We start from the raw sequence: 26,477 nt of genomic DNA, 5'->3' as shown, positions 1-26,477 counted from the left end.
AATGTAAAATGGATACTTACAACACTGAGCTTTATACTGCCCTGCTGGACAGTCTTACCACATCACACCACTGACACTGCGAGCATCGCCACACGCACAGCTAGAGGACACTGGAGGGTGAGTATAAGGATGGTCGGAAGGGAACAAGTTTTATTCATCAAATTGAAGTGAATGACGTATGCCAAGGTCTTAGGGTAGATGCCGAATGATAAGAGGGGAAAAACAAGTACTTAAGTAGTATCCCAGCAACCAATAGAAGGAGCACACTGATGACAGTGGTCCCTATGTACTTGATGGATGAATTCTTCTACATTCTTCTTTAACATAATCAAAGACCTACTCATTCGTACTACTAAAAAGGCTTTAAACGCAAAACATTTGTTTCTCAATTACGATATTACATTAGTCTGACAGGAAAAGGGCAAAATGTATGCATGTAACAACTGTCAAAAAATGGAGGTAGCGCTATCAGGAGGTGCAGGGCCCAGTTCGTGTACAAACTGGGGTAGTTCCTCCGCAGAGGGGTTGAGTGGAGGGCCCCCCCTTACCCTCATGGAAACCCTCGTTAGGGGCGTAGGGACCTGACTCCTGGTACTGTGAAGAAGACATACAAGATTTAAAGGTCAAGTGAAATTAAAAATTTTGACCACTTCTGCTACAATGTAATAACTACATTTAACACACTAAAAAAGGCAATTAAACATATCAGAACAATTCAGGAACACCACAAAGATTTGACTCTTTAGGTAGAATTTCCAGTTTGTACGTGAATGTCCTATGCAGAAGACAGTGAGGAACTTACTGGATTAGTGGTAATTTTGTCTTAAGGAAACCTTAGGATAGACAATTATATTATATACTTTTTACAATTCTTGGAAGTCGATGAAACAAAACAATTCAGTCATTCTTAATGTCCACGGTGTAGGAAATAAGACACAGAAAACATCCAAAACTGCATAGGCACATTCTATAGGTAAGAACATTTTTATAAAAACACTTACTTGCAAGTCTACCTGTTGAGGTAAGTCTACATCTCCTTTGAGTCCATTCATTCAACACTACACTAAACAAACAGGTGTCAGGTCTGTATGAGTGGTGGCCCTACTAGCCACTCATGTGGAACTTTACCGCCCCCATTTAAAACACCTCAGATTGACTGGAGGGAGTAAGCTCTCAATTTGTCTCTCGTACAAGAGCCTTTCCATTTGTGTTGTACTGTAGTTTTGAATAAGCCCTCCAAGAAATATATGAACAAAAATCAATTATCTTTATCTAACATCAGCTATTTATTATCCTATGATACAATGAACCTATACTAGTACAAAATTCTCTTAAAAAAGAATCAAATAGATTATATATCAGACATTTGATGAAAATAATTCTGAGCAACACAAGAAAACTACTCATATAAACGTTGCATTAGAAACCTAATAATTGATTACAGTCTGGTTGAGAGAATGCTAAGACCGTGCAAAGCTGTCAAAAGGGTGGCTACTTTGAAGAAACTCAAATATATTTTGATTTGTTTAAAACTTTTGGTTACTATATGATTCCATATGTGTTATTACATAGTTTTGATGTCTTCACTATTATTCTACAATGTAGAAAATAGTAAAAATAAAGAAAAACCCTTGAATGAGTAGGTGTGTCCAAACATTTGACTGGTACTGTACATCAGAGGAATAGCCAAATGTTTAAGAAAATATTTGTTGTAGGTATAGTAATGATTGTATTGTGGAGAGCAGAGTAGGGGCGGCAGGTATACCATGTGACATGGTGTATACATACATTACAGTGCAAATTCTATGCAAAATGGCTGCAAAACATCCTATTGCATAACAAAAATCCCCTTATGTCAGGTGATAAATTAGTGAGGGATCCACAGATGATCAAACCCATTCTCTACCTTGATCTCCATCATAGGAATGACGACATCATATAGGTTCTTTATCGGCATAATGGGCAGGTCAAAGGGGAGGGCTTATACAGAGGAACACAAGGGACAGTAACTTCATACACCAGTAAAAGCCCAAAAGTCATTTATGAAGGTGGTTGTGTTTTTTTAAATTTAACCCTTATTTTACTACATAACTTGACTGAGAACACATTCTCATTTACAGCAACGACCTGGGGAATAGTTACATGGGAAAGGAGTGGGGATGAATGAGCCAATTGGAAGCAGGGGATGATTAGGTGGCCATGATGGTATGAGAACCAGATTGGGAATTTAGCCAGGACACCAGGGTTAACACCCCTACTCTTACATTCCATGGGATCTTTTAGTGACCACAGAGAGTCAGGAAAACCAGCACACTACACAGGCTAATGTCCCCAATCACTGCCCTGGGATCTTTTTTTAGACCAGAGGAAAGAGTGTCAGGCAGATAAACTCTATAGTTCACAGGTGCATTTATGTTTTTGGCTTCTGTTGCCTATTGAAACATATTAGTCTCACCTCATTGAGAACATCATGGAAACCCACATCCTCTGCCACTTTAGCAGACATGTTTGATCTCCGTGCAGGCAGCCTGCTGGTTCACGAGAGGCAGAAACTAATAGGATGGGATCCTCTTCACACCTCCCTGAAGCACTAATAGTAAAACAAACTGTAGTTTCTCTCATCTAAATGGGAAGACACATTAATGCTGGGAAGACACATTAATGCTGGGCAGCCTGGGATCCAAACTGATTGTGAAGAGAGATTTCAGTTTGGAATGGAGCCCAGACTAAACAAAAGGTGTAACAAACAATCTTGTATCAATGTAGTGAGTATTGGGTGATGTTAGTTAGTGTGATCAGTAACTTACCCTCATGTCATTGTCTGTCTTGATGTCAGCGTTCTCCAACCACAGTGAGGCCAGGCAGAACACCCAGTTGTCGTGCTCCTCACCCTGCTCCAGACACTGGATGTAGTTCTCTACAGGAAGTTCCTTCTATAAACCTGCAGGTTGGACAGAGCCCTCTTTTCCAGCTTAAACTCCCACTGCACCTTCTGTGTATACATGGGGAGAGGGAGTTGCAATATCACACACACAGTAGATATTGAGCAGAGAGGACAGTGGAAAATAAAATCTTCACAAAGCCCGGAGGAGGCCACATCTCTCTCATCACCTGTCACCCATACTCAGAAGGCATAGCACATGAGAGAAAAAGAAGAGCAGCGAAAAGAGGGGAATGCGAAAAGAGAGAAAGAAAGAGGAGTCCGAGAGAAAGGAGAGAACAGGGAACAGTGTAATACCTACTTTGAGCAAATTATTCTGAGAGTACTGGCCATGTGATACAACCATCTTACCTGCTGTGAGATGGCAAGTTGGTTGGTCACCTGGGCAGTGAGTACCAACAATGACCTGTAGGTGGCAGTCCAGTGTCGTCACAGAACTACACGGCCGTGGGACACAGAGGTCAGTAGGTCACAACAGGGAGAAACTACGGCTCGACAACTTGTCCAACTGGGCCGACATGACAAAACAAGAACAGGTAGAAAAACAATTAACTATTAGAGAGCAAAAATGACGAGTCTCTCCATCGGATGTGTGAGAGAGCAGCATATTGTGTGTGTGTGTGTGTGTGTTAACCCCTAACCTGCGGTTGATAAGTGTGTCGATAATGTCTCAGAGGACGAAGGCCCAGGCTCCCCCAGGCCGTCCTTGACCTCCCTGAGCAGCAGACTGACAAGCATGTGGTACATCAGCAGGATGGTGCCTCTCGTAGGCATTGATCGTCTCACATGCCTTCTGACACACCGCCAGCAGGATCCTCTAGATGGAGATCTAGAATCAAAACAGAATCCGGATTCCTTTCCAGATTAAATGTGTGTGTGTTTTTTTTTTTTAACTGGGCCCAGGAAACCACTCAACTTTGTAAAGCCAAATTCTGTTCCATTGTGTTAGAAGAACATTCTACAGCAATTGCAACACAATTATGAGACAGGGACAGCATTTTACCAGTGTCTTGGATAAAATGGCCACCAGGGACTTGTGACTGGCACTGTGACATTTGCTGAGGTAGTCCAGTGTGGCTATGTTAATATTGGAGCTGAAGGAGGGTGGGTTTGGGGCTGGGTCCAGTTCCCTAGAGAGAACATGGAACATATCATCACAGACAATGAAAGGTTGTGAATGCAAGTAAGTGTGGTTGTGGAGTGGTAAGGAGTGATGTGTAATGAACATTACCCTAAGCACCTCCTCAGGTCCCCTCTGCCCCCCTTAGTAGCAGCCTCATCATACAGGGTCATCAACAGCTCCACCACTATGTCCGCCAGGTTACTGTGAATCAGGCTGTCGATTTGCTGTGGAAAGTCCAACAGTGATACAGAAAGTTAGGTCTGTCAGAGAGACAGACATTAAGACTGCTTTTACAGCTTCTACTGCAGGTTCACTTGGCTGCTGCTGGTTGTAGTTAGCACACCCTGAAAGGGTTGGCATACAAGGCACCAGGGTTGGGGACAATTCCATTTCAATTCAGCCAATTAAGTGAAAAGGACTGGATCCCAATCCTAGTTTATACAGGGCATTCGGAAAGTATTCAGACCCCATTACTTTTCCTACATTTTGTTACGTTACAGCCTTATTCTAAAATGTATTAGTGTTTTCATCTCATCAATCTACACACAATACCCCATAATGATAAAGCAACATTTTTGCAAATGTATTAAAAATATAAAACTGAAATATGACATTTACATAAGCATTCAGAACCTTTACTCAGTACTTCGTTGAAGCACCTTTGGCAGCAATTACAGCATCGAGTCTTCTTGGGTATGACGCTAAAATCTTGGCACACCTGTATTTGGGCGGCAGGTAGCCTAGTGGTTCGAGCGTTGGTGACCAAAAGGTTGCAAGATTGAATCCCCGAGCTGACAAGGTAAAAGTGTTGTTCTGCCCCTGAACTTGGCAATTAGCCCACTGTTCCTAGGCCGTCATTGAAAATAAGAATTTGTACTTAACTGACCTGCCTAGTTAAATAAAGGTAAAATAAAAATGGGATCTTCTCCCAGTTTTCTCTGCAGATCCTCAAGCTCTTTCAGATTGGATGGGGAGCGTCGCTGCACAGCCATTTCCAGGTCTCTCCAAAGATGTTAGATTGGGTTCAAGTCCAGGCTCTGGCTGGGCCACTCAAGGACATTCAGAGACTTGTCCCGAAGCCACTCCTGCTTTGTCTTGGCTGTGCGCTTAAGGTCATTGTCCTGTTGGAAGGGGAACCGTTGCCCCAGTCTGAGGTCCTGAATGCTCTGGAGCAGGTTTTTTTCAAGGATCTCTGTACTTTGCTCCATTCATCTTTCCATCACTCCTGACTAGTCTCCCAGTCCCTGCCACTGAAAAACATCCCCACAGAAGGATGCTGCTACCATCATGTTTTTTCCCCCTCACCTTTATTTAACCAGGTAAGCTAGTTGAGAACAAGTTCTCATTTACAACTGCGACCTGGCCAAGATAAAGCAAAGCGACACAACAACAATACAGAGTTACACATGGAATAAACAAGCGTACAGTCAATAACACAATAGAAAAAAAGTCTATATACAGTGTGTGCAAATGGTGTGAGGGGGTAAGGCAATCAATAGGCCATAATAGCGAAGTAATTACAGTTTAGCAAATTAACACTGGAGTGATAAATAGCAAATGATGATGTGCAAGTAGAAATACTGGTGTGCAAAAGAGTAGAAAAGTGAATAAAAACAATATTTACATTTACATTTAAGTCATTTAGCAGACGCTCTTATCCAGAGCGACTTACAAATTGGTGCATTCACCTTATGATATCCAGTGGAACAACCACTTTACAATAGTGCATCTAAATCTTTTAAGGGGGGGGTTAGAAGGATTACTTTATCCTATCCTAGGTATTCCTTAAAGAGGTGGGGTTTCAGGTGTCTCCGGAAGTTGGTGATTGACTCCGCTGTCCTGGCGTCGTGAGGGAGCTTGTTCCACCATTGGGGTGCCAGAGCAGCGAACAGTTTTGACTGGGCTGAGCGGGAACTGTGCTTCCTCAGAGGTAGGGGGGCCAGCAGGCCAGAGGTGGATGAACGCAGTGCCCTTGTTTGGGTGTAGGGCTTGATCAGAGCCTGAAGGTATGGAGGTGCCGTTCCCTTCACAGCTCCGTAGGCAATCACCATGGTCTTGTAGCGGATGCGAGCTTCAACTGGAAGCCAGTGGAGAGAGCGGAGGAGCGGGGTGACGTGAGAGAACTTGGGAAGGTTGAACACCAGATGGGCTGCGGCGTTCTGGATGAGTTGTAGGGGTTTAATGGCACAGGCAGGGAGCCCAGCCAACAGCGAGTTGCAGTAATCTAGACGGGAGATGACAAGTGCCTGGATTAGGACCTGCGCCGCTTCCTGTGAGAGGCAGGGTCGTACTCTGCGAATGTTGTAGAGCATGAACCTACAGGATCGGGTCACCGCCTTGATGTTAGTGGAGAACGACAGGGTGTTGTCCAGGATCACGCCAAGGTTCTTAGCACTCTGGGAGGAGGACACAAGGGAGTTGTCAACCGTGATGGCGAGATCATGGAACGGGCAGTCCTTCCCCGGGAGGAAGAGCAGCTCCGTCTTGCCGAGGTTCAGCTTGAGGTGGTGATCCGTCATCCACACTGATATGTCTGACAGACATGCAGAGATGCGATTCGCCGCCTGGTTATCAGAAGGGGGAAAGGAGAAGATTAATTGTGTGTCGTCTGCATAGCAATGATAGGAGAGACCATGTGAGGATATGACAGAGCCAAGTGACTTGGTGTATAGCGAGAATAGGAGAGGGCCTAGAACAGAGCCCTGGGGGACACCAGTGGTGAGAGCGCATGGTGCGGAGACAGATTCTCGCCACGCCACCTGGTAGGAGCGACCTGTCAGGTAGGACGCAATCCAAGCATGGGCCGCGCCGGAGATGCCCAACTCGGACAGGGTGGAGAGGAGGATCTGATGGTTCACAGTATCAAAGGCAGCAGATAGGTCTAGAAGGATGAGAGCAGAGGAGAGAGAGTTAGCTTTAGCAGTGCGGAGAGCCTCCGTGACACAGAGAAGAGCAGTCTCAGTTGAATGCCCAGTCTTGAAACCTGACTGATTAGGATCAAGAAGGTCATTCTGAGAGAGATAGCAGGAGAGCTGGCCAAGGACGGCACGTTCAAGAATTTTGGAGAGAAAAGAAAGAAGGGATACTGGTCTGTAGTTGTTGACATCTGAGGGATCGAGTGTAGGTTTTTTCAGAAGGGGTGCAACTCTCGCTCTCTTGAAGACGGAAGGGACGTAGCCAGCGGTCAAGGATGAGTTGATGAGCGAGGTGAGGTAGGGGAGAAGGTCTCCGGAAATGGTCTGGAGAAGAGAAGAGGGGATAGGGTCAAGTGGGCAGGTTGTTGGGCGGTCGGCCGTCACAAGACGTGAGATTTCATCTGGAGAGAGAGGGGAGAAAGAGGTCAAAGCACAGGGTAGGGCAGTGTGAGCAGGACCAGCGGTGTCGTTTGACTTAGCAAACGAGGATCGGATATCGTCAACCTTCTTTTCAAAATGGTAGACGAAGTCATCCGCAGAGAGGGAGGAGGGGGGGGGAGGGGGAGGAGGATTCAGGAGGGAGGAGAAGGTAGCAAAGAGCTTCCTAGGGTTAGAGGCAGATGCTTTGAATTTAGAGTGGTAGAAAGTGGCTTTAGCAGCAGAGACAGAAGAGGAGAATGTAGAGAGGAGGGAGTGAAAGGATGCCAGGTCCGCAGGGAGGCAAGTTTTCCTCCATTTCCGCTCGGCTGCCCGGAGCCCTGTTCTGTGAGCTCGTAATATGGGAATGAGGTAGGTAGATTGGGTGGGCTATTTACAGATGGGCTATGTACAGTACAGCGATCAGTTAGCTGATGTTTAAAGTTAATGAGGGAAATATAAGTCTGCAGCTGGAACGATTTTTGCAATTCGTTCCAGTCATTGGCAGCAGAAAACTGGAAGGAAAGGCAGCCAAAGAGGTGTTGGCTTTGGGGATGACCAGTGAGATATACCTGCTGGAGCGCGTGCTATGGGTGGGTGTTGTTATCGTGACCAGTGAGCTGAGATAAGGCGGAGCTTTACCTAGCAAAGACTTATAGATGACCTGGAGCCAGTGGGTCTGGTGACGAATATGTAACGAGGGCCAGCCGACGAGAGCATACAGGTTGCAGTGGTGGGTGGTATAAGGGGCTTTGGTGAGAAAACGGATGGCACTGTGATAGACTGCATCCAGTTTGCTGAGTAGAGTATTGGAAGCTATTTTGTAAATGACATCGCCGAAGTTGAGGATCGGTAGGATAGTCAGTTTTACGAGGGTATGTTTGGTGGCGTGAGTGAAGGAGGCTTTGTTGCGAAATAGGAAGCCGATTCTAGATTTAATTGTGGATTGGAGATGTTTAATATGAGTCTGGAAGGAGAGTTTACAGTCTAGCCAGACACCTAGGTATTTGTAGTTGTCCACATATTCTAAGTATGAACCGTCCAGAGTAGTGATGCTAGTCGGGCGGGCGGGTGCGGGCAGCGAACGGTTGAAAAGCATGCATTTGGTTTTACTAGCATTTAAGAGCAGTTGGAAGGAGTGTTGGGATGGTGCCAGGTTTCCTCCAGACGTGACAGTTGGCATTCAGGCCAAAGAGTTCAATCTTGGTTTCATCAGACCAGAGAATCTTGTTTCTCATGGTCTGAGAGTCCTTTAGGTGTCTTTTAGCAAACTCCAAGCGGGCTGTCATGTGCCTTGTACTGAGGAGTGGCTTCCGTCTGGCCACTCGGCCATAATGGCCTGATTGGTGGAATGCTGCAGAAATGGTTGTCCTTCTGGGAGGTTCTCCCATCTCCACAGAGGAACTCTGGAGCTCTGTCAGAGTGACCATCGGGTTCTTGGTCACCTCTCTGACCAAGGCCCTTCTCCCCCGATTGCTCAGTTTGACTGGGCGGCCAGCGCTAGAAAGAGTATTGTGGTGGTTCCAAACTTCTCCATCATTCATAAATGGAAGGCCACACTGTTCTTGGGGACATTCAATGCTGCAGATTTTTTTTTTTTTACCCTTCCCCAGATCTGTGCCTCGACACAATCCTGTCTCAGAGCTCTACGGACAATTCCTTCGACCTCATGGCTTGGTTTTTGGTCTGGAGGCGAAAGAAACGCACGCCTGTTTAGGCAAGGTGCTGGCTAGCAGTGCAAAACAGAAAGCCACGCACTCTAGGTGCTCAGATGCAATAATTCACTTACCCAATAACCAACGTTTCGACAGACAAGCTGTGTTCATCAAGCTATAATGACAAACACTCTGAGTCACTAGTTTATATAGTTTCAAAAGACACACACAGGTGTCTGTAATCATGGCCGGGTGTGGCATGATATCATATATGCACTGTCAACTGTGGGACCTTATACAGTGGGGGAAAAAAGTATTTGATCCCCTGCTGATTTTGTACATTTGCCCACTTACAAAGAAATTATCAGTCTATAATTTTAATTGTAGGTTTATTTGAACAGTGAGAGAAGGAATAACAACAACAAAAATCCAGAAAAACGCATGTCAAAAATGTTATAAAATGATTTGCATTTTATTGAGGGAAATAAGTATTTGACCCCTCTGCAAAACATGACTTAGTACTTGGTGGCAAAACCCTTGTTGGCAATCACAGAGGTCAGACGTTTCTTGTAGTTGGCCACCAGGTTTGCACACATCTCAGGAGGGATTTTGTCCCACTCCTCTTTGCAGATCTTCTCCAAGTCATTAAGGTTTCGAGGCTGACGTTTGGCAACTCGAACTTTCAGCTCCCTCCACAGATTGTCTATGGGATTAAGGTCTGGAGACTGGCTAGGCCACTCCAGGACCTTAATGTGCTTCTTCTTGAGCCACTCCTTTGTTGCCTTGGCCATGTGTTTTGGGTCATTGTCATGCTGGAATACCCATCCACGACCCATTTTCAATGCCCTGGCTGAGGGAAGGAGGTTCTCACCCAACATTTGACGGTACATGGCCCCGTCTATCGTCCCTTTGATGCGGTGAAGTTGTCCTGTCCCCTTAGCAGAAAAACACCCCCAAAACATAATGTTTCCACCTCCATGTTTGACAATGGAGATGGTGTTCTTGGGGTCATAGGCAGCATTCCTCCTCCTCCAAACACGGCGAGTTGAGTTGATGCCAAAGAGCTCCATTTTGGTCTCATCTAACCACAACACTTTCACCAGTTGTCCTCTGAATCATTCAGATGTTCATTGGCAAACTTCAGACAGGCATGTATATGTATTTTTGAGCAGGGGGACCTTGCGGGCGCTGCAGGATTTCAGTCCTTCACAACGTAGGTCTACAATCTTGTCCCTGACATCCTTGGAGAGCTCTTTGGTCTTGGCCATGGTGGAGAGTTTGGAATCTGATTGATTGATTGCTTCTGTGGACAGGTGTCTTTTATACAGGTAACAAGCTGTGGTTAGGAGCACTCACTTTAAGAGTGTGCTCCTAATCTCAGCTCGTTACCTGTATAAAAGACACCTGGGAGCCAGAAATCTTTCTCATTGAGAGGGGGTCAAATACTTATTTCCCTCATTAAAATGCAAATCAATTTATAACATTTTTGACATGCGTTTTTCTGGCTATTTTTGTTGTTATTCTGTCTCTCACTGTTCAAATAAACCTACCATTAAAATTATAGACTGATCCTTTCTTTGTCAGTGGGCAAACATACAAAATCAGCAGGGGATCAAATACTTTTTTCCCCCACTGTATATACAGGTGTGTGCCTTTCCAAATCATGTCCAATCAATTGAATTTACCACAGGTGGACTCTAATGAAGTTGTAGAAACCTCTCAAAGATGATCAATGGAAGCAAGATTGACCTGAGCTCAATTTCGAGCCTCATAGCAAAGAGTCTGGATTACTCATGTAAATAAGGTATTTATGTTTTTTATTTTAAATAAATTTGCAAATGTATTTCTAAAAACCTGTTTATGCTTTGTCATTATGGGGTATTGTGTGTAGATTGATTAGGAATATTTATTGTGTAGATTTATTATAATAAGGCTGTAACGTAACAAAATGTGGAGAAAGTGAAGGGGTCTGAATACTTTCCGAATGCACTGTACATGATAACATCCTTCAGAGTTTCAAGCACATCCAGCTGCAGGCACAGAGACTCCCAGCATCTCTTCCTCACCGGTTTTCCCAGGCAGTTGTAGTCCTTGAGGAGGTCATAGACCCTGTGGGCCTTCTCTCGCTGCTGGGCCACTTGGGTGTCCTGGCCCGACAGGACAAAGTAGGGCAGGATGTTCACCATGATCTTACGGAAGCAGTTGGCCAGCAGCTTCTTCCAGTCATTACCCAGGTGGGTGCCAATGGACTTCACCTGCTCAAAGTCATCCAGGAAGACCAGGTGTGGGATAAGGACCTGATAGGAGGAGCTGGGAGAAAATAAAGAAACAATGAATAAATCAATCTTACGTAGATGCACCATTCCTTCCTTCCTTAAGGTGATCTGACATGATTGAATAGGAGAAAGCAATATGGTAGAAACTCTGCTTTTACCTCAATTCACTCCAATTCTGTCAGATCAGTAAATTCACTAAAAGTAATTTTATTGACATACAACTTATGGGATAAAGTATAATGTAAACTAAGCATGTGCAACTAGCTGTAGAAGAGAGTGGCGTGATTGAGCAGAGTGTAGGGGAAGGACTCCAGGGTATAGCCAGGCTAGCCCAGCCACTCTGCCACCAGGTAATCCAGGTGAGAGCTGACAAACCCCTCCAGTCTCCTGTAGCCCAGAACTCTGGACACACTGCCCAGGATCTACATGGGGTGAGGGACAAACCAGATTAACATTCAGTCTGTCAATATCATAGCATACTGATAGTAGTAAGACAGATGCTGCATGTAGTGACGGTGGAAAGGCTGAGTTATCCACCTACACTATAAAGTGCTTTCAGTTTAAGAAACATTAATGCAATACATCATTTATGAGACTGTAAATACGTGTAGCCAAATGATTTGCCCTCAGCTTTTTGATGAGCGGCTCCTCTATGTTGTTCTCCTTGTAGGACTGGAAGAGGGCGAAGAGGGACTGTTTCTCACAGACGGGGCTGCAGCACAGCACCACCGACACATTCTTCAGCAGCGTGGCCTTGCGGTTAAATGTCTCGTCCTCAGGTATTCAGGAGAGCTGCTCTTCTGTGACACGCCAGGGAGAGCAGGGGGATAGTGAGATGGACTGGCCATAAAAATGTCTGTCAGAGTAACATGTGAAACACAGGTTTACCTGGAGCCTCATCCCTTCTTAGGCTTTCAGGTAGACGTTCTCAAAGGCTGTCTGCTGGCATTTCAGAGGAAGTATCTTTCTCTTCTCCAAGCTGTCCGATGTCATCTCCAAGAACAGCCTATGGATGGAAGAGAGCATGCATGGTAGACATGTTAAACATGTAAATATTAACTTTTTAACTTCAGAGACATTAGCCTCTGATGGCACTAAGGCTGGTGAGAGTGTTCCATTGGTGAAATGGCTGAGGACACCATCACTCCCTTCACTTTCACCATGGAGTCAAAGGGCATCTCGTCGAAACTGAACTGCAGGTACATGCTCTCAATCTCGCTCAGGACATCTTTCGCTTTCACTTGAGTTTGGTTTTGAGTCACAGCACTTTAAGCTGAGGGAAAGATTGAAGGTGGCATGAAATCTATGGAGTGGCGCAGTGGTCTAAGACACTGCAGCTCAGTGCAAAATGCGTCACAGCAATACCTGGTTCGAATCCAGGCTGCATCACATCCAGCCGTGATTGGGAGTCCCGTAGGGCGGCGCACAATTGGACCAACATCGTCCGGGGTAGGCCGTCATTGTAAATAAGAATTTGTTCTTAACTGACTTGCCAAGTTAAATAAAAAAATGTTGACACTAACCAGGTTTTCATCCAAACTTTTTATGCGAGTAAAGTACATGACAGAAAGTGTCACGACTGGCCTGATGGAAATAGCAAATTTGTCAGTCAAAACTTTAATTATGCGAGAAAGGTGGGATGTTTTTCTGTCAGTAAAATTAATTATGCGAGAAATGGCAGTGGAAACACCTTTATGCGCCAGTATTGATATAATAACCTTCATATCGTAGTAAACTTGGAGTCATGTGAGGAAATGTTGTGTGGTCCTCCCACTACAACTAGGGAAAGCATGCAGTTTATTAGGCCACAGATTAAATAAATGATGATGAACTTCACAGGGTGGTCAAACAGTGAGAATGCAAAGCGATGATGGATTTAATCAATGTTGTCAATAAAATAGTAGCCTGGCTACACCTCAGTCACCTAATAGTGGGATTTGGGTGTTAGGTTCTAAATAAACAGAGTAAAAACTAACGGACAACTAGGAAAAGCTCAAACCAAGTTTAATCACCCAATAGGTCAGACAGCTAAACAGACAAAGACATGTTCCCACCAGCAAAAGTATATATACCCCATTTTAGGTAGAGTCTCCTCCTTTTCTCTAAACATTACATCTTTATTGCTAGGCAGGAAATTAAGATGTGGGTAATAAACTGTTCCTTCTCCCTTAATGTGACCTGACTTGACCTCGGCCCCCATTCCTCACTAATCCACAGCTATCCACCCTTATCAGTGACCGCAACCATGTGATTGCCTTTCCCTTATTCAATAACATTCCAAGCCCCTGGCTCATATCCAAACTTAATTGACCCCACCATATACATTCCTCCTAGAGATAACCATTAACTTCTGGTGTAGCAAGTATTTCAAATTACAACCCAACAACTGAAAGCAGACTGTGGCCCTTCTTTCCATAGGATAGCTGATGTCTAAAAATAACATGTTCTGCATTCCCCTCTCTCCCTCAGTACCATGAACAAGGATATTTCATAGTTCAAGTTTAGAATTAAAAACCCATCCGGGTAATAAACTGTGTAGGAAGACATACTACCTGAAGACTGCATCCCAGGCGAGCTGCTTGGAGCCTTTCGATGCTCTAGTTCCCGAATGTGGTGCAGCTCCTCCACTGTGTCAGGAGATCAGATGAGCCGTCTGAAGCTATAAGCCTCTTTCTGTATACAAGAACATAATGTTTTGTGCACAGATGCAAAAGCCACCACCAGTAATAACAATCATCAAAACAAACTCCAATGACAAAACGGATATCAGCTTATATATGTAACGTCGTGGAAGTAACTTGAAATGAGCTAAAAACTGAACGTGGACACTCCCCATTGAAACACAATTTCCCAAAATGCACATCTTCCAAATATGATGGAAATTCCGGGTTACGTGTGCTCGACTTCCCCGCCTTTTCACGTATCGTAGGATGTTGCGTACAAAACACCCTGGATGTTTTGACCAAATGTAACGTTACTTTCTTTATTCGCGATTAATTTATTCTTACTTGATTTTACAGATAATGTAACTTGTACTTGTTGCAGTAATGTTGCTTCCGTCTGACATAGCGCGGCTCGTTTTAGGTAAGTCTGAACTGGGTCCTGTTTGTATTGCTAGCTAACCTAAAGCTACCTAACTAACGTTATCTGCAATATCCTGCTGGTGATATTGCATCCAGGGCTGCACTGTAGTAAGCCAACATCAATATGATTTTGACTTCCTCTTACTGTGGCAAGCTAAGCCTCCAATTCTGCTACTCTTGTACACTGTTTTTTTTACAGGATACATGCAACAAGAGGGACTGTGTTCTACAAGCCAGGCATTCATTCGTGAAAGCCCCAATTTGAAGGAGTACGCAGAACACAGCTCAGATGATGCAACTATTCCTGCTTGTGTTTTTGTAAGTTTCTTAGTTCATACTGTATATAGCTGTGTTCAACTCTGACTGTAATGACTATATAGTTACAGTGAGTTCGTTAGTGGATTAACGTTACTTAGCTAGGTAGCTAATTCATGTGTACTCCCATTGCAGTCCCTCTTTGGAAAAAACCTGACAACTATTTTGAATGAGTATGTTGCTGTCAAAGCTAAAGGTAAGCGTAACCTCTGACCTCTACCACTTTCAGTAAATGAGTACAGGACTTTAACGTTTATATTTTATTCTTGGTTGTCACACTTCCCTGCAATTTCTCCTTAGAGACGATTGAAGAGACTCAGATACCTGTCATGATGACATCATTGTGGAAAAAGCTTGATTTCACACTCAATCAAATCAAGTAAGGACCTATTTTTATCTATAAAACGGCAAAGAAAAACTTGCCAACAGATTGCTGTTTGATGGTGTCACTTTCTGACATCTTCAATTCTACTTATTTCTTTTATTAGGTCGATGCAGAACTCCCCAGCTATTATCCAGAATCAAAGACGTAAGTGCTTTATTAAATATTCTTGCACATTAAATCATTATGATCTTAGTACTACCTCTGAACTTGGATTTCTTCATTGCCTCTTTGTAATGTTGTGGCTCAAGCCGTCAGGCAGAGTGCTGAACTCCATGGCTGTATGACAGAGGTCCCTAATTACATTCAGCCGTGGGCAGTTTGTTTTCCATGGGCGAGGGGCCGACCTGGAACATAGTGTAAATCATTTGGAGTGGCTGTGGTTTCTGGATTCAGACTTGCTGTTGCAAAAAATACGAAGATTTCTGCGCATGCAGGATCTACTAGCCTATCTCCTTTCAGTTGCTGCTCAGTCGCTTGTGACGCTGCCACTTGTTCACAAAACAGCAGTCAATAGCGATTTAATGTAATTTTTTCATCCTCATTGCAAACATTGTCTAAACAGTAGGCAGACTGCTGGCTATATGGCAGCATAACTATAAAGATTACATCACACAAAATGCAAATTGTTTTGTACACTGCAAATTGACCGCAAGAATCCCAAACAGAGTATTTGATCAAAATCATTTTAAACCTTCATTACATTGGTATACGATCACATATTCCTCTCTGTTTATGCGTAGGAATACTAATTTCCAGGTGATTTTACAATATTTTGTATGTCAAAGCGATTTGACATAAATTCACCCACGGGCTGTCTATTGGAGAAACCTGCTGTATGATATGATTCATAAGCATATTTCCTCTGCAGTCCGCACACGTAATGGGATCGTGAACATAAGGGGGCGACAGAGAGTCTTATCATCAACTCAGTCCCCCAGCTCTGGGTTTCTGTCATCGTCGGCCCCCACGTCGACCCAGGGCATCGCCACCCCAGTCTGCTACAGCTCCCAGCAGACCAGACCCTCCCCCATCTGCAGCATACAGCCCCAGATCCAAGATGGAGGACGTCTGCTCATCAATGTGAACCGTAAGTAAACTCATCCATGAGCAGCAGTGTACTGGGGAAGGTTGTTACAGTAGGTGTCTATCACATCTCATTTTAACTGGCAATTGCGGTCATCATTATGGACATTAATACCAACTTATAGGAAAGATTGTCAAAGCTTCATTGAATAATGGACACTTGCTTTTTATTACAGGGGAGTCACCGTTGCAAATAACAGTTCCAGACAACCGGTTAACCCCAGGACCATTATCCCCAGGGCGTCGGAAATGGTAAGATAGTCATTCTCATCTATTTGTTTACTTCTTTGTAAGTTCTTCTTACCCATGTGTAGATTGTAGGGATGTACCAATTCAAATTTCCCCCGATTTAAAAAAAAAAAAAAAAAAAAAAAAAAAAACATGTTTATAGATTCAAGTGCATCGGACTGTGGACCCCAAACCGATCCAAATGTAGCATGCATCGGTCAGAAAATTGATTCAATCGGCGCTTCACTAAAATGTTTTGCTCATATTACGTTATTTTTCTACCTCTCATCTTTGGTGACAACTGATGCTTCAGTATCGAACTGCATGTGCCTTCAGAAAGTAAGTAGTCGTACCACTTGACTTATTCCACATTTTGTAGTTAAAAATGGAATTCAAAATGGAAATAGATTTTTTTTCTCACCCATCTACAGGCAATACACCATAATGACCAAGTGGAGAAAAAAATGACATTTTTGTACATTTTGTGAAAAATGAAATACAGAAATATATAATTTACCTAAGTATTCACACCCCTGAGTCAATAGTTTGTAGAAGCACCTTTGGCGGCAATTACACCTTTGAGTCGTCTTGGGTAGGTCTGTATCAGCTTTGCCCATCTGGATTTGGGAATTTTCTCCCATTCTTCCTTGTAGATTTTCTCAAGCTCTGTTAAATTAGATGGGGAGTGGTGGTGAACAGCAATCTTCAAGTCTTTCCACAGGTTTTCAATGGGATTCATGTCTGGGCTTTGGCTGGGCCACTCAAGGACTTAAACATCCTTGTTCTGTAGCCATTCCAGTGTTGCTTCAAATCAAATCAAATGTATTTATATAGCCCTTCGTACATCAGCTGATATCTCAAAGTTCTGTACAGAAACCCAGCCTAAAACCCCAAACAGCAAGCAATGCATGTGAAAGAAGCACGGTGGCTAGGAAAAACTCCCTAGGAAAAACTCCCTAGAAAGGCCAAAAACCTAGGAAGAAACCTAGAGAGGAACCAGGCTATGAGGGGTGGCCAGTCCTCTTCTGGCTGTGCAGGGTGGATATTATAACAGAACATGGTCAAGATGTTAAAATGTTCATAAATGACCAGCATGGTCAAATAATAATAATCATAGTAGTTGTCGAGGGTGCAACAAGCACGTCCGGTGAACAGGTCAGGGTTCCATAGCCGCAGGCAGAACAGTTGAAACTGGAGGAGCAGCACGGCCAGGTGGACTGGGGACAGCAAGGAGTCATCATACCAGGTAGTCCTGAGGCATGGTCCTAGGGCTCAGGTCCTCCGAGAGAAAGACAGAAAGAGAGAATTAGAGAGAGCATATTTAAATTCACACAGGACACCGGATAAGACAAGAGAAATACTCCAGATGTAACAGACTGACCCTAGCCCCCCGACACATAAACTACTGCAGCATAAATACTGGAGGCTGAGACAGGAGGGATCAGAAGACACTGGCCCCATCCGATGATACCCCCGGACAGGGCCAAACAGGCAGGATATAACCCCATTGTCCTGTTGGAATGTAAATCTTCGCCCTGTCTGTCATTTGCACTCTGAAGCTGGTTCTCATCAAGGATTTGCATGTATTTGGCTCCATTCATTGTTCCCTCTATCCTTACCAGTCTCCCAGTCCCTGCTGCTGAAAACCATCGCCATAGCATAATGGTAGGGATGGTGTTAGACGGGTGATGAGCTGTGCCTGGTTTTCTCCAGACATATTGCTTTGCATTCAGGCCAAAAAGTTTAAGTTTTGTCTCATCAGACCACATCATCTTTTGCCTTATGCTCTGAGTCTTTCACGTGCCTTTTTGCAAACTCCAGGCGTGCTGTCATTTGCCTTTTTCTCAGGAGTGGCTTTGGTTGGGTTCTTGTTCACCTCCCTGACAAAGGTCTTTCTTGCCCGCTTGCTTAGTTTGGTCGGACGGCCAGCTCTAAGCAGAGTCTGGGTAGTTCCATATTTGTTCCATTTCCCAATGATGGAGACCACTGTGCTCTTGGAAACTTGCAACACTCTGGAAATGATTTTATACCCTTCCCATCACAATAATATCGCAGATCTACAGACAGTTCCTTGGACTTCATGGTATAGTTTCTGTTCTGACATGCACTGTCAACTGTGGGACCTTTATATAGACAGGTGTGTTTTTATAAATCATGTCCAAATAATTGAATTGGCCACAAGTGGACTTGGATGCACCTCTGAGCACAATTTGGAGTGTTATAGCAAAGGGGTATGAATACTTATATTTCTGTATTTCTTTTTCAATAAATTTGCAAAGATTTCTAAAAACATGTTTTCACTTTGTCATTATGGGATATTATGTGTAGATGGGTGAGAGAGACAATCTATTTAATCCATTCTGAATTCAGGCTGTAAAATGTGGAATAAGTCAAGGTTATGAATACTTTCTGAAGGTACTGTAACGGTGTTGACAGTAATTGATCTACAATTCATTTTGCATGCCGAACAACACCAGGCAATATCAGTAGCCAAGTTAAACTGTGCGCTGATCAACGCGAGGTAGGCAGCCTGTTCTTGAACTTCCATATCTGTGTGGCACCTTCAGCATTAAAATACTGAAATGGCTTGCGTGATATTAGGCTTTATTAGTTGTCGCAACCTATGTCATTTGCTAGGTTATTGTTATCTATGCGCTGTTGAAAATGCTGTTTTAGTAAGCTACTGGTACGCAACTCTTATCTGGCTGTATCTGCTGAATGGGGCTTACAATAGATTTTATTTTGAGATGGGAGTGAAATCTAAAGTTGTGCTATATAGTCGTTGGCTGTGTCATAGCTAATTTTGCTTGGTTCAAACCGAATCGCACCGACTCGTTTCAAACTAAAACATATCGTTCCTGTAACATTGGAGCCCATGTATCTAGATGCATACCGAATTGTCTTGAAATGGAAATATGCATATCCCTAGTAGATTGAGTTATGATGAGAGTAATCTTCCCAGTGACTCCCCCAGGAGGAGAGGTGGGGGCTCCAGTGGATCCAGTGGGACTGGAAGAGCCAACATGGCGGCCAGTAGCCTGACAGCAGAGCCCCAGAGTGAAGAGGCAGTCACAGAGAATTTCCCTGTGAGTACAAAACAAAGTTAATACTCTGCAGTTGAAATACTGCTAACCCCAGTTGACTGATGTGAATTTATCATTAAATTGTGTTTTTGCAGCAAATGTTGATACAAAATGCAAGAGAGAGGATTCTAAATGACAAGTCCTTACAAGAGAAGCTTGCTGAAAACATCAACAAAATTCTAGCTAGGTAATAATAAAAGTAGATCTTCTTGAGTAACATTTGAACAGTACCGACATCATTACTTATTACATTTGGCTGTTGGGTAGAGTAGATATTATTTCTTACCTGTGCATGTGTTTCTTACTCTCTACTTGTAGTGATGTCAGTCCTCAGGCTTTAAAGGCATCATGCAGCACCATGGAGCCTGACCAGTCAATAGATGAAATTCTGGGCCTGCAGGTAATGTCATGTTCTGACAGACTTGCTATACCCCATTTCTCCATTCAAACTCACAGAACATTGTCTGTCTTTAGTGCATAGAGTGTGGATTTGTGCTTTCTACTGACGTTTTACTCTGCAGGGGGAGATTCATATGTCTAATGATGTTATACAAGACATTTTGGAGCAGACAGAGTCCGACCCAGCCTTCCAGGCTCTCTTTGACCTCTTTGATTACGGTAAACATTTTAATCTTTGCTGATGATTTATTCTAGATCATGTGCAGGATTTTGTTGCTCCTGACAAATGCATGAAGTGGGTCTGGTGATTGTTTGACTAAGATTTTATAAAATGTCATTATTCCACTAAATCTCTTGATTCTTTGCATTAAGGCAAAAGCAGAACCAGTGAGGATACTGAACAAGGAGCTGGAAACGTGAGCAATACCACCACAGAGAATGGTGAGACTGAGACTAGATGTATTGACGGCTCTCCTGAGACTGAAGACCCAGGTATGGACAAAGTCCTCATGACCTTTTAAATAATGCATGTTGGAATCATATACTAAACAATATTGATGCTTCATCAGCAATCTCTTTCTGACAATGGGGTTTCTCTTTCATTTCTCAGGCACTGGGCCTGAAAACTCGACATGTGGACAAGAAAATAGAGTAACAAAGTCCAGTCAAGAGCCCAAGAGTAAGAAAACAAGGAAATCTGCACCTCCGGTTTCAAGCACTTCAAAGGCAACTCCTGGACCCAGTAGCAGAGGGTTGAGAAGGGGAGCTATCTCAACAACTCCTGGACCCAGTAGCAGAGGGTTGAGAAGGGGAGCTAGCTCAACAACTCCTGGACCCAGTAGCAGAGGGTTGAGAAAGGGAGCTATCTCAACAACTCCTGGACCCAGTAGCAGAGGGTTGAGAAAGGGAGCTATCTCAACAACTCCTGGACCCAGTAGCAGAGGGTTGAGAAAGGGAGCTATCTCAACAACTCCTGGACCCAGTAGCAGAGGGTTGAGAAAGGGAGCTAGCTCAACAACTCCTGGACCCAGTAGCAGAGGGTTGAGAAAGGGAGCTAGCTCAACAACTCCTGGACCCAGTAGCAAAAGGGTGAGAAGGGGAGATATTGCAACTCGACCCTCAGCACGTATTGATCAACTTACCGCCGCTGCTTCTTCTGCCGCAAAGGACTCTGATAGGGTTGACTCAGGCTCCATCTTTAATCCGGATATATCAGGCGTGGATATAGATGAACCTCTGAATACTCCTCCTCTTGACAGTATAGCTCCGCCAGATGTCTTTGAGCCAGTCAGACAGGAGAGTGGAACAAATCGTCCGGCTTCAGCATGCAACACACCTTCATCTGAAACCAGGATGGTCTCTGCTGTGAAAAACATATTTAGCAATGAGAACACAGTGGGGGCTGATGGTAGACAAGTGATGGATAACCAAGCTTCACTTCTTAACTCTTCACCTTCCCTGTCCAATTCCATGCCAGTGCTGGATCAGTCAAACAAGGCTCCCATACAGGCCTCTAACCTGCCTCATAGGAATATTGCCCCTCCCAGCAGTGTAGGAATTTCACAACCTCTACCACAGACCATACACTCTATGGCTGTCCCCTCAACAGTTACAACAACTCCTGCTGCCGCAACCTTCATCCCCAACCCTACAGGCAAGGAAGTAGACCCCAGTAAGATTGTGGCCCTGAAGATCATAATCAGCGATGAGCAAGAGGAGCCCTCTAGTGACTCAGCCTTGAACCAGGCTGTGTCCAGCATCACTGGGGATAGGATCCCCACCATCTTCCTCTCCTCCCCCTCCAAGTCACCTGCTAAGGCCCCGGCCCTCAGTGGCGCCCCCATGGCTCAGGAGGAGACTGTGCAGGCGGTGAGCAGCTTACAGAGGACAGAAGTCCTCCAGCCAGCAGAAACCAATCCTCTTAGTGGGAAAGCAGGGGATGTGGCAGCATTGGCAGGGATGTCATCTGTGTTGACACAGCCTGGCTACTACATTCAGCTGCCCTTTGATTCAGCCACATCCACCAACAGCTACATCTTAGTGACAGACACAACAGCCACAGACCCCCAGTCCAACAAGGGGATATTACCCAGTGGCGCCCCACAGGTACAGAGTGTACCCCCTACCTCATATACTCTGGCCACTCCACCCCGCTATTCCCCTGGTAAGACTGCATTCAAATACTTAAAGATGCACTATTCAGAAATCGCTCCACCGTTTCCTGGTTGCTAAAATTCTAATAGTTCACCTAATTTCAGTTTGTGAAATATATTTTCCTTAACCAAAAATATTGTATTTTCAGCTTTTTGAAGCTGGTGTACAAAACCGAAAATAAAAGACGCAAAAATGAAACTTTGTCTCTTTCGAACGTTAGCCATTTGACCTTCGGTTGATCTGCATGGCAGAGTGGACTCTTTTCCGGCTTACAGCCTGGCCGTCAGTTGCCGAGTCATCTAAGAACGGGAAGCATAGAAATGGTGCACATAAAACAGATATACTGCTTGTTAGACTTGCTTTCAATAAGTGACAGATCTATAACACACATTTTTATGTGAATTTGGTTGGGTCGCCCAAAAAGTTACATATTGCATGTCAAATTGGGTGACAAATGAATGCGAAGTGTCACATTTTTTATTACGACGCATACATTTTCTGGCCATTTACCATCCTAAAAATTAGGAATAAGCAAAGGCTTTGATTTCTGGTCAAACAGATAGAAAGGGAGTCTTGGAAAACATCAACTAGAATAGGTCTTATAAGGTATTAGAAATACATCAAAACGCAATGTTAAAAAAATTATCCCTGCCAACTTATATCAACACTTTTGTATGTCGTTTTGGAGAAATTGTTCTGCCTTCTGTAAGTTTAAGAAACATTGCCATGTGCCTTGAAATTCCATGACCAAAAACTAGCATCTTTAATTTATTTTCTAATTTCTCTCCCTCTTGAGGGAAGATAATGGAAGTTCAGAAGTAACTTGAAAAGGTAGACCTCTGAATTAGTTATGGTGCTTTTACTGATAACACTTTTGTTTATGAATTATTAAGTGATTAAAACGCGAATTTGTGAAAAATCGTTAATGGAATTTCTGCTATTGAATTGGCTACAATGGGAAATCATAGTAGTCACAAACCACACTTTGGTTCACAAGATTGAACAGCACAGTACAGTAGAGAATAGTATATAGTTCAGTACAATTAGGAAAAGTAGAATACAGTACACAGTATTGCACACTAGAGTTGAGTACACAAATGTACTGTACTGAGCTCTACTGTGCAGTACTTTGATGTCCAAACTTGTGAAACATAGACGTTTATGATTGGTTCAAATTTGGTCCGGTCCTGACCAACCAAATTTGGTCTTGTTTGGGGGCCGAGTTCATTAAAATTATAGCCAGTGTGTGGAATAATACCCAAGTATGCAATGTGTACCTATTTAAGATACCTCACCATGAATAGAATGATATTCATATCCATAATTATGCATTTCTGTGTAGTACAAATCAGGGATCCATTATGAAATTCCGTTACCTCAATTCTGTTACCGTGTGTAAATCCACTTCACTTAGTGTAGTTCAATAACCAAAAGAGATTTTTTCAAAGTCAATAACTGACACCTCATTCTTTCTGCAGACATCGTTGAATTCTTAATTCAGAGCATATATTTAAACATATTGGGGAAAAGTAGACAGATAAAAAAAAAAAACAAAGGGGTGTTTTACCGAAATTCTGTTACCAAACTTTGCAACTGCACAGTTCTGTGTAAATTGTTAAAAGTAGTCTTTGTGCATGAACTTGTATGGTTTGTTAAACTTTAAAATGAATGTTTTTTTGTTTGGCATACATTTACAGTGGAATGACCCAATAGTCATCACTCACTTAATTTGCCATGCTGTTCTGCTGGTGGGAAATGTCTAACCAGTTATATCCTCCCAGGATCTAGACTCATCATATCTTCACCAGTTCAGCCCATGCTGCAAAGCATGGTGGTTCCTGTATCTGTTGTTGGGCAGAACAATGCAACACAGTTCTCAATAGTTCCTAATCAGGTGAGCATTCCTTCTTCTTTTTTTCCTTTTTTTTTGACTGTTTTACATATTTCCATTTAATCCTTTTTCTTGAACGAATAGGCTAATTTAGCTACAATAACATGTGCATCTTGTGATCATTTGTTTGTTTCAGTTGATAGCCATGCCTAGCCCTGCTTCAGCAAAGCCGCCAGCAGCAGTGAATACCAAGCCTGAACTGGCTCCCAAGGACACCACAGTCTCAGGTAAGGAATTGTGTTCAGTCCTCCATAATGTCATTGTCTGTTTACTGTTATCCTGTAATTTTATTCATAAATGTTGTTGCTTGCTTGTGCATTTCAGGAAAAACGGGAGCTTCTGGATTGAATATGGTTACAAAGCAGGTCCACCCGCAATCCTCTGAAAGCACAGGGCAGCAGAAGGTAGCAGTTGGCTCGAGCCCCAGCCATAGGAGGATGCTTCGCTTTGATGGGTCTGCTGGTGAAACTTCCACCTCCAAAGCTCCAGCAACAGCTACTCCTGTATCGCCTGTCCAACAGGTGGAGAAAGAGATGCCTAAATCCGCCTCTGCTATCTTGGGGAGCAGCAGGCCAAAAAGGAGAATAGAGACTGTAAGATGTACAGACAACACTCAAACATCATGGGCCGGAACAGAGACGGAGAAATCCTCCACTGTCCAAAAGCAGAAAGAACCTGTGAAAAAGACCCCTTCAAAGAGGGACGCAGATCAAAATGCTAGAGGTCAAAGTGCAAGTACCAGTAGATCTCAGAGTGCTGGTAGCAGTAGGACTGATGTCTCACAGTCAGAGTCCAGGAAGAGATCTCAATCAGCAGACAAGAAGGATGATGGTGGAGCAGGACCTAAGGATGCCCAGAGCTCCAGGTCCTCTTCCTCTGATCACAGACTGAGATCAGGGAGCAGGAAAGAGAAAGACGCATGTAGACAAGAGCCTACTGAGAAATCTCCTGCCAAGGAGCGGGAGGGACGGACAGAGAAAAGGACATCTTCTCAGGACCCCCCTCATGTCACTGCCAATAAGGAGAATGAGCTGGAGGGGGGAAGGCGAGAGCAGCAGCCAACACCAGCACCAAGAGCATTCAGCCCGGCCCCAGTGGGCTCACAAATCTCTGTCCCCCTGGCTTGCTCCAGCAAAATCCCCTCCAAGACCAGCCCACTGACCAAGCAGGCAGCTGAAATGCTCCACGACATCCAGGGTCTAAACCTTCCCTCCAGCCCTCCTAAGAGGCCAGGCATAGGCTGTCTGGAGCTGCCTCTTCCTCGGACCCCTGGCCGTCTCCAGGAGTCTCTATACTGCCCCAGGACCCCTGCACGTCAGAGGCTGGACAGAGACGGAGAGGGCACCCCCAGGCACCTGGTCCCTCCCACCACCCCGGACCTTCCCTCCTGCAGCCCAGCCAGCGAAGCAGGGAGTGAAAACAGCATCAACATGGCGGCCCACACACTGATGATCCTATCCCGAGCCGCCATTGCCAGGACAGGCACCCCACTGAAAGACAGCTTGCGCCAGGAGGGGGCTGGAACAGTGACCCCTGTAGCCTTCAAGAGCAAGAAGCGCAAGCAACCTGAGCCCCTGGCCAGCCCGCCAGCAAATAAAGATATCTCAGGTTCATCTGGCAGTAAGAAGAAAGCAAAGGTGAGCAAAACATACAGAATTTTCTATTCAATCTGTGTATCCTAATCTCTTCTGCAGTTCATAATTGAATGTAATCGCATCAACCCAGTCGTAGATATTTGGCATAATCTCCTGCATAATTCTCCTGCATTCGTTGCTTGTATAATGAGAAAGCACATTAAAACCACTGCATCTCTTTATGATTTGTACCCCTCAGAAACAGCAGAAACTAATGGATTCCTTCCCCGATGACTTGGATGTCGATAAGTTCCTGTCTTCACTGCATTATGATGAGTGATGGGTTGAGTTATAGCAGTTTGACAATGAGATGAGAATCTCCCAAACACTACCTACCTACTCTCCAGGAATTGAACAAGCCATAATTTACTGTCACAGTGCCTATGGTTAACCCATAGGAGTTAGGCACCTGTGGTCTAGTGGAGCATGTCCTCAGCTATTATTTTTTCTTCTATGGTATGTCTGCTTGTAGGGTTTGTCCTACATCCTTTGACTTAACAACTAATTATATTTGTGATGTATGTACTATATAGAAATTATTGCAGAAATGCCAAATTGAGAGCACTTTGGTTCCATTCAAGGACTGTAATGTTAAGAATGGTTTCCCAATCTTGTTGTATTAATAATTTCAAGAATTCGACCCTTTCCTTGGTCAATATTTCACTGTGTCTAAACTTTAAATGATCCACCCAACACACTATGGCTGTGGTTAGACAGGCAGCACAATTCTGATCTTTATTTCACTAATTGGTATTTTGACCAGATCAGCTGTGAAAAGATTGGTCAAAAGACCAATTAGTGGAAAAAATGTCAGAATCGGGCTGTGTAAAATAAATTTGTGCAGATGTTTTCTTTACTAGTGATTTTAAATTAAATCTTGTTTTAGAAAAATCGA

At 43.9% G+C, this 26,477-nt stretch overlaps 2 protein-coding genes across 6 annotated transcripts; one reads left to right on the top strand and one right to left on the bottom strand.

Annotated features, from left to right (window-relative positions):
- Window positions 1–124: 124 nt before the first annotated feature.
- LOC106581129 (serine-protein kinase ATM) lies at window positions 125–14,259 on the bottom strand. 4 transcript variants are annotated; one of them, XM_014162945.2, is made up of 10 exons: window positions 13,880–14,259; window positions 12,216–12,333; window positions 11,118–12,127; window positions 4,173–4,288; window positions 3,945–4,071; window positions 3,583–3,758; window positions 3,293–3,449; window positions 2,808–2,992; window positions 2,456–2,622; window positions 125–594 (listed from the first exon to the last, which is right to left on the bottom strand). In XM_014162945.2, the coding sequence occupies exons 3-6, from the start codon at window positions 11,412–11,414 to the stop codon at window positions 3,612–3,614; spliced, it is 687 nt and encodes a 228-aa protein (XP_014018420.1). In that variant the 5' UTR covers window positions 11,415–12,127; window positions 12,216–12,333; window positions 13,880–14,259; the 3' UTR covers window positions 125–594; window positions 2,456–2,622; window positions 2,808–2,992; window positions 3,293–3,449; window positions 3,583–3,611. The 4 variants fall into 4 exon arrangements, with proteins under 4 accessions (XP_014018420.1, XP_014018419.1, XP_014018421.1 ...); XM_014162944.2 differs by having other exon boundaries at window positions 2,456–2,590; XM_014162946.2 differs by having other exon boundaries at window positions 2,456–2,582.
- Window positions 14,219–26,477, top strand: LOC100286556 (protein NPAT). 2 transcript variants are annotated; one of them, XM_014162942.2, is made up of 17 exons: window positions 14,219–14,411; window positions 14,610–14,728; window positions 14,861–14,921; window positions 15,026–15,104; window positions 15,214–15,254; window positions 15,979–16,197; window positions 16,370–16,445; window positions 19,396–19,507; window positions 19,600–19,691; window positions 19,823–19,904; window positions 20,026–20,122; window positions 20,276–20,395; window positions 20,514–22,067; window positions 23,839–23,951; window positions 24,085–24,175; window positions 24,273–25,585; window positions 25,782–26,477. In XM_014162942.2, exons 1-17 carry the CDS (start codon window positions 14,375–14,377, stop codon window positions 25,860–25,862), a joined length of 4,287 nt encoding a protein of 1,428 aa, XP_014018417.1. In that variant the 5' UTR covers window positions 14,219–14,374; the 3' UTR covers window positions 25,863–26,477. The 2 variants fall into 2 exon arrangements, with proteins under 2 accessions (XP_014018417.1, XP_014018416.1); XM_014162941.2 differs by having other exon boundaries at window positions 19,384–19,507.

This window comes from Salmo salar, chromosome ssa20 (assembly GCF_905237065.1).
Source record: "Salmo salar chromosome ssa20, Ssal_v3.1, whole genome shotgun sequence".
NCBI classification, from domain to species: domain Eukaryota; kingdom Metazoa; phylum Chordata; class Actinopteri; order Salmoniformes; family Salmonidae; genus Salmo; species Salmo salar.
Note: the sequence above shows the minus strand (reverse complement) of the source record. Positions and strands in the feature narration are given on the sequence as shown.

Excerpts from the sequence above, each read along its gene's own strand:
- LOC106581129 (XM_014162945.2), bottom strand. The coding sequence starts at position 11,414 with ATGGTGCATCTACGTAAGATTGATTTATTCATTGTTTCTTTATTTTCT. Across the intron at positions 4,289-11,117 it reads ACAACTGCCTGGGAAAACCG|CAAATCGACAGCCTGATTCA; the intron begins GTGAGGAAGAGA and ends GACTTTCCACAG. Across the intron at positions 4,072-4,172 it reads GACCTGAGGAGGTGCTTAGG|GGAACTGGACCCAGCCCCAA; the intron begins GTAATGTTCATT and ends TGTTCTCTCTAG.
- LOC100286556 (XM_014162941.2), top strand. The coding sequence starts at position 14,375 with ATGTTGCTTCCGTCTGACATAGCGCGGCTCGTTTTAG. Across the intron at positions 14,412-14,609 it reads CATAGCGCGGCTCGTTTTAG|GATACATGCAACAAGAGGGA; the intron begins GTAAGTCTGAAC and ends TTTTTTTTACAG. Across the intron at positions 19,508-19,599 it reads CAGTCACAGAGAATTTCCCT|CAAATGTTGATACAAAATGC; the intron begins GTGAGTACAAAA and ends GTGTTTTTGCAG.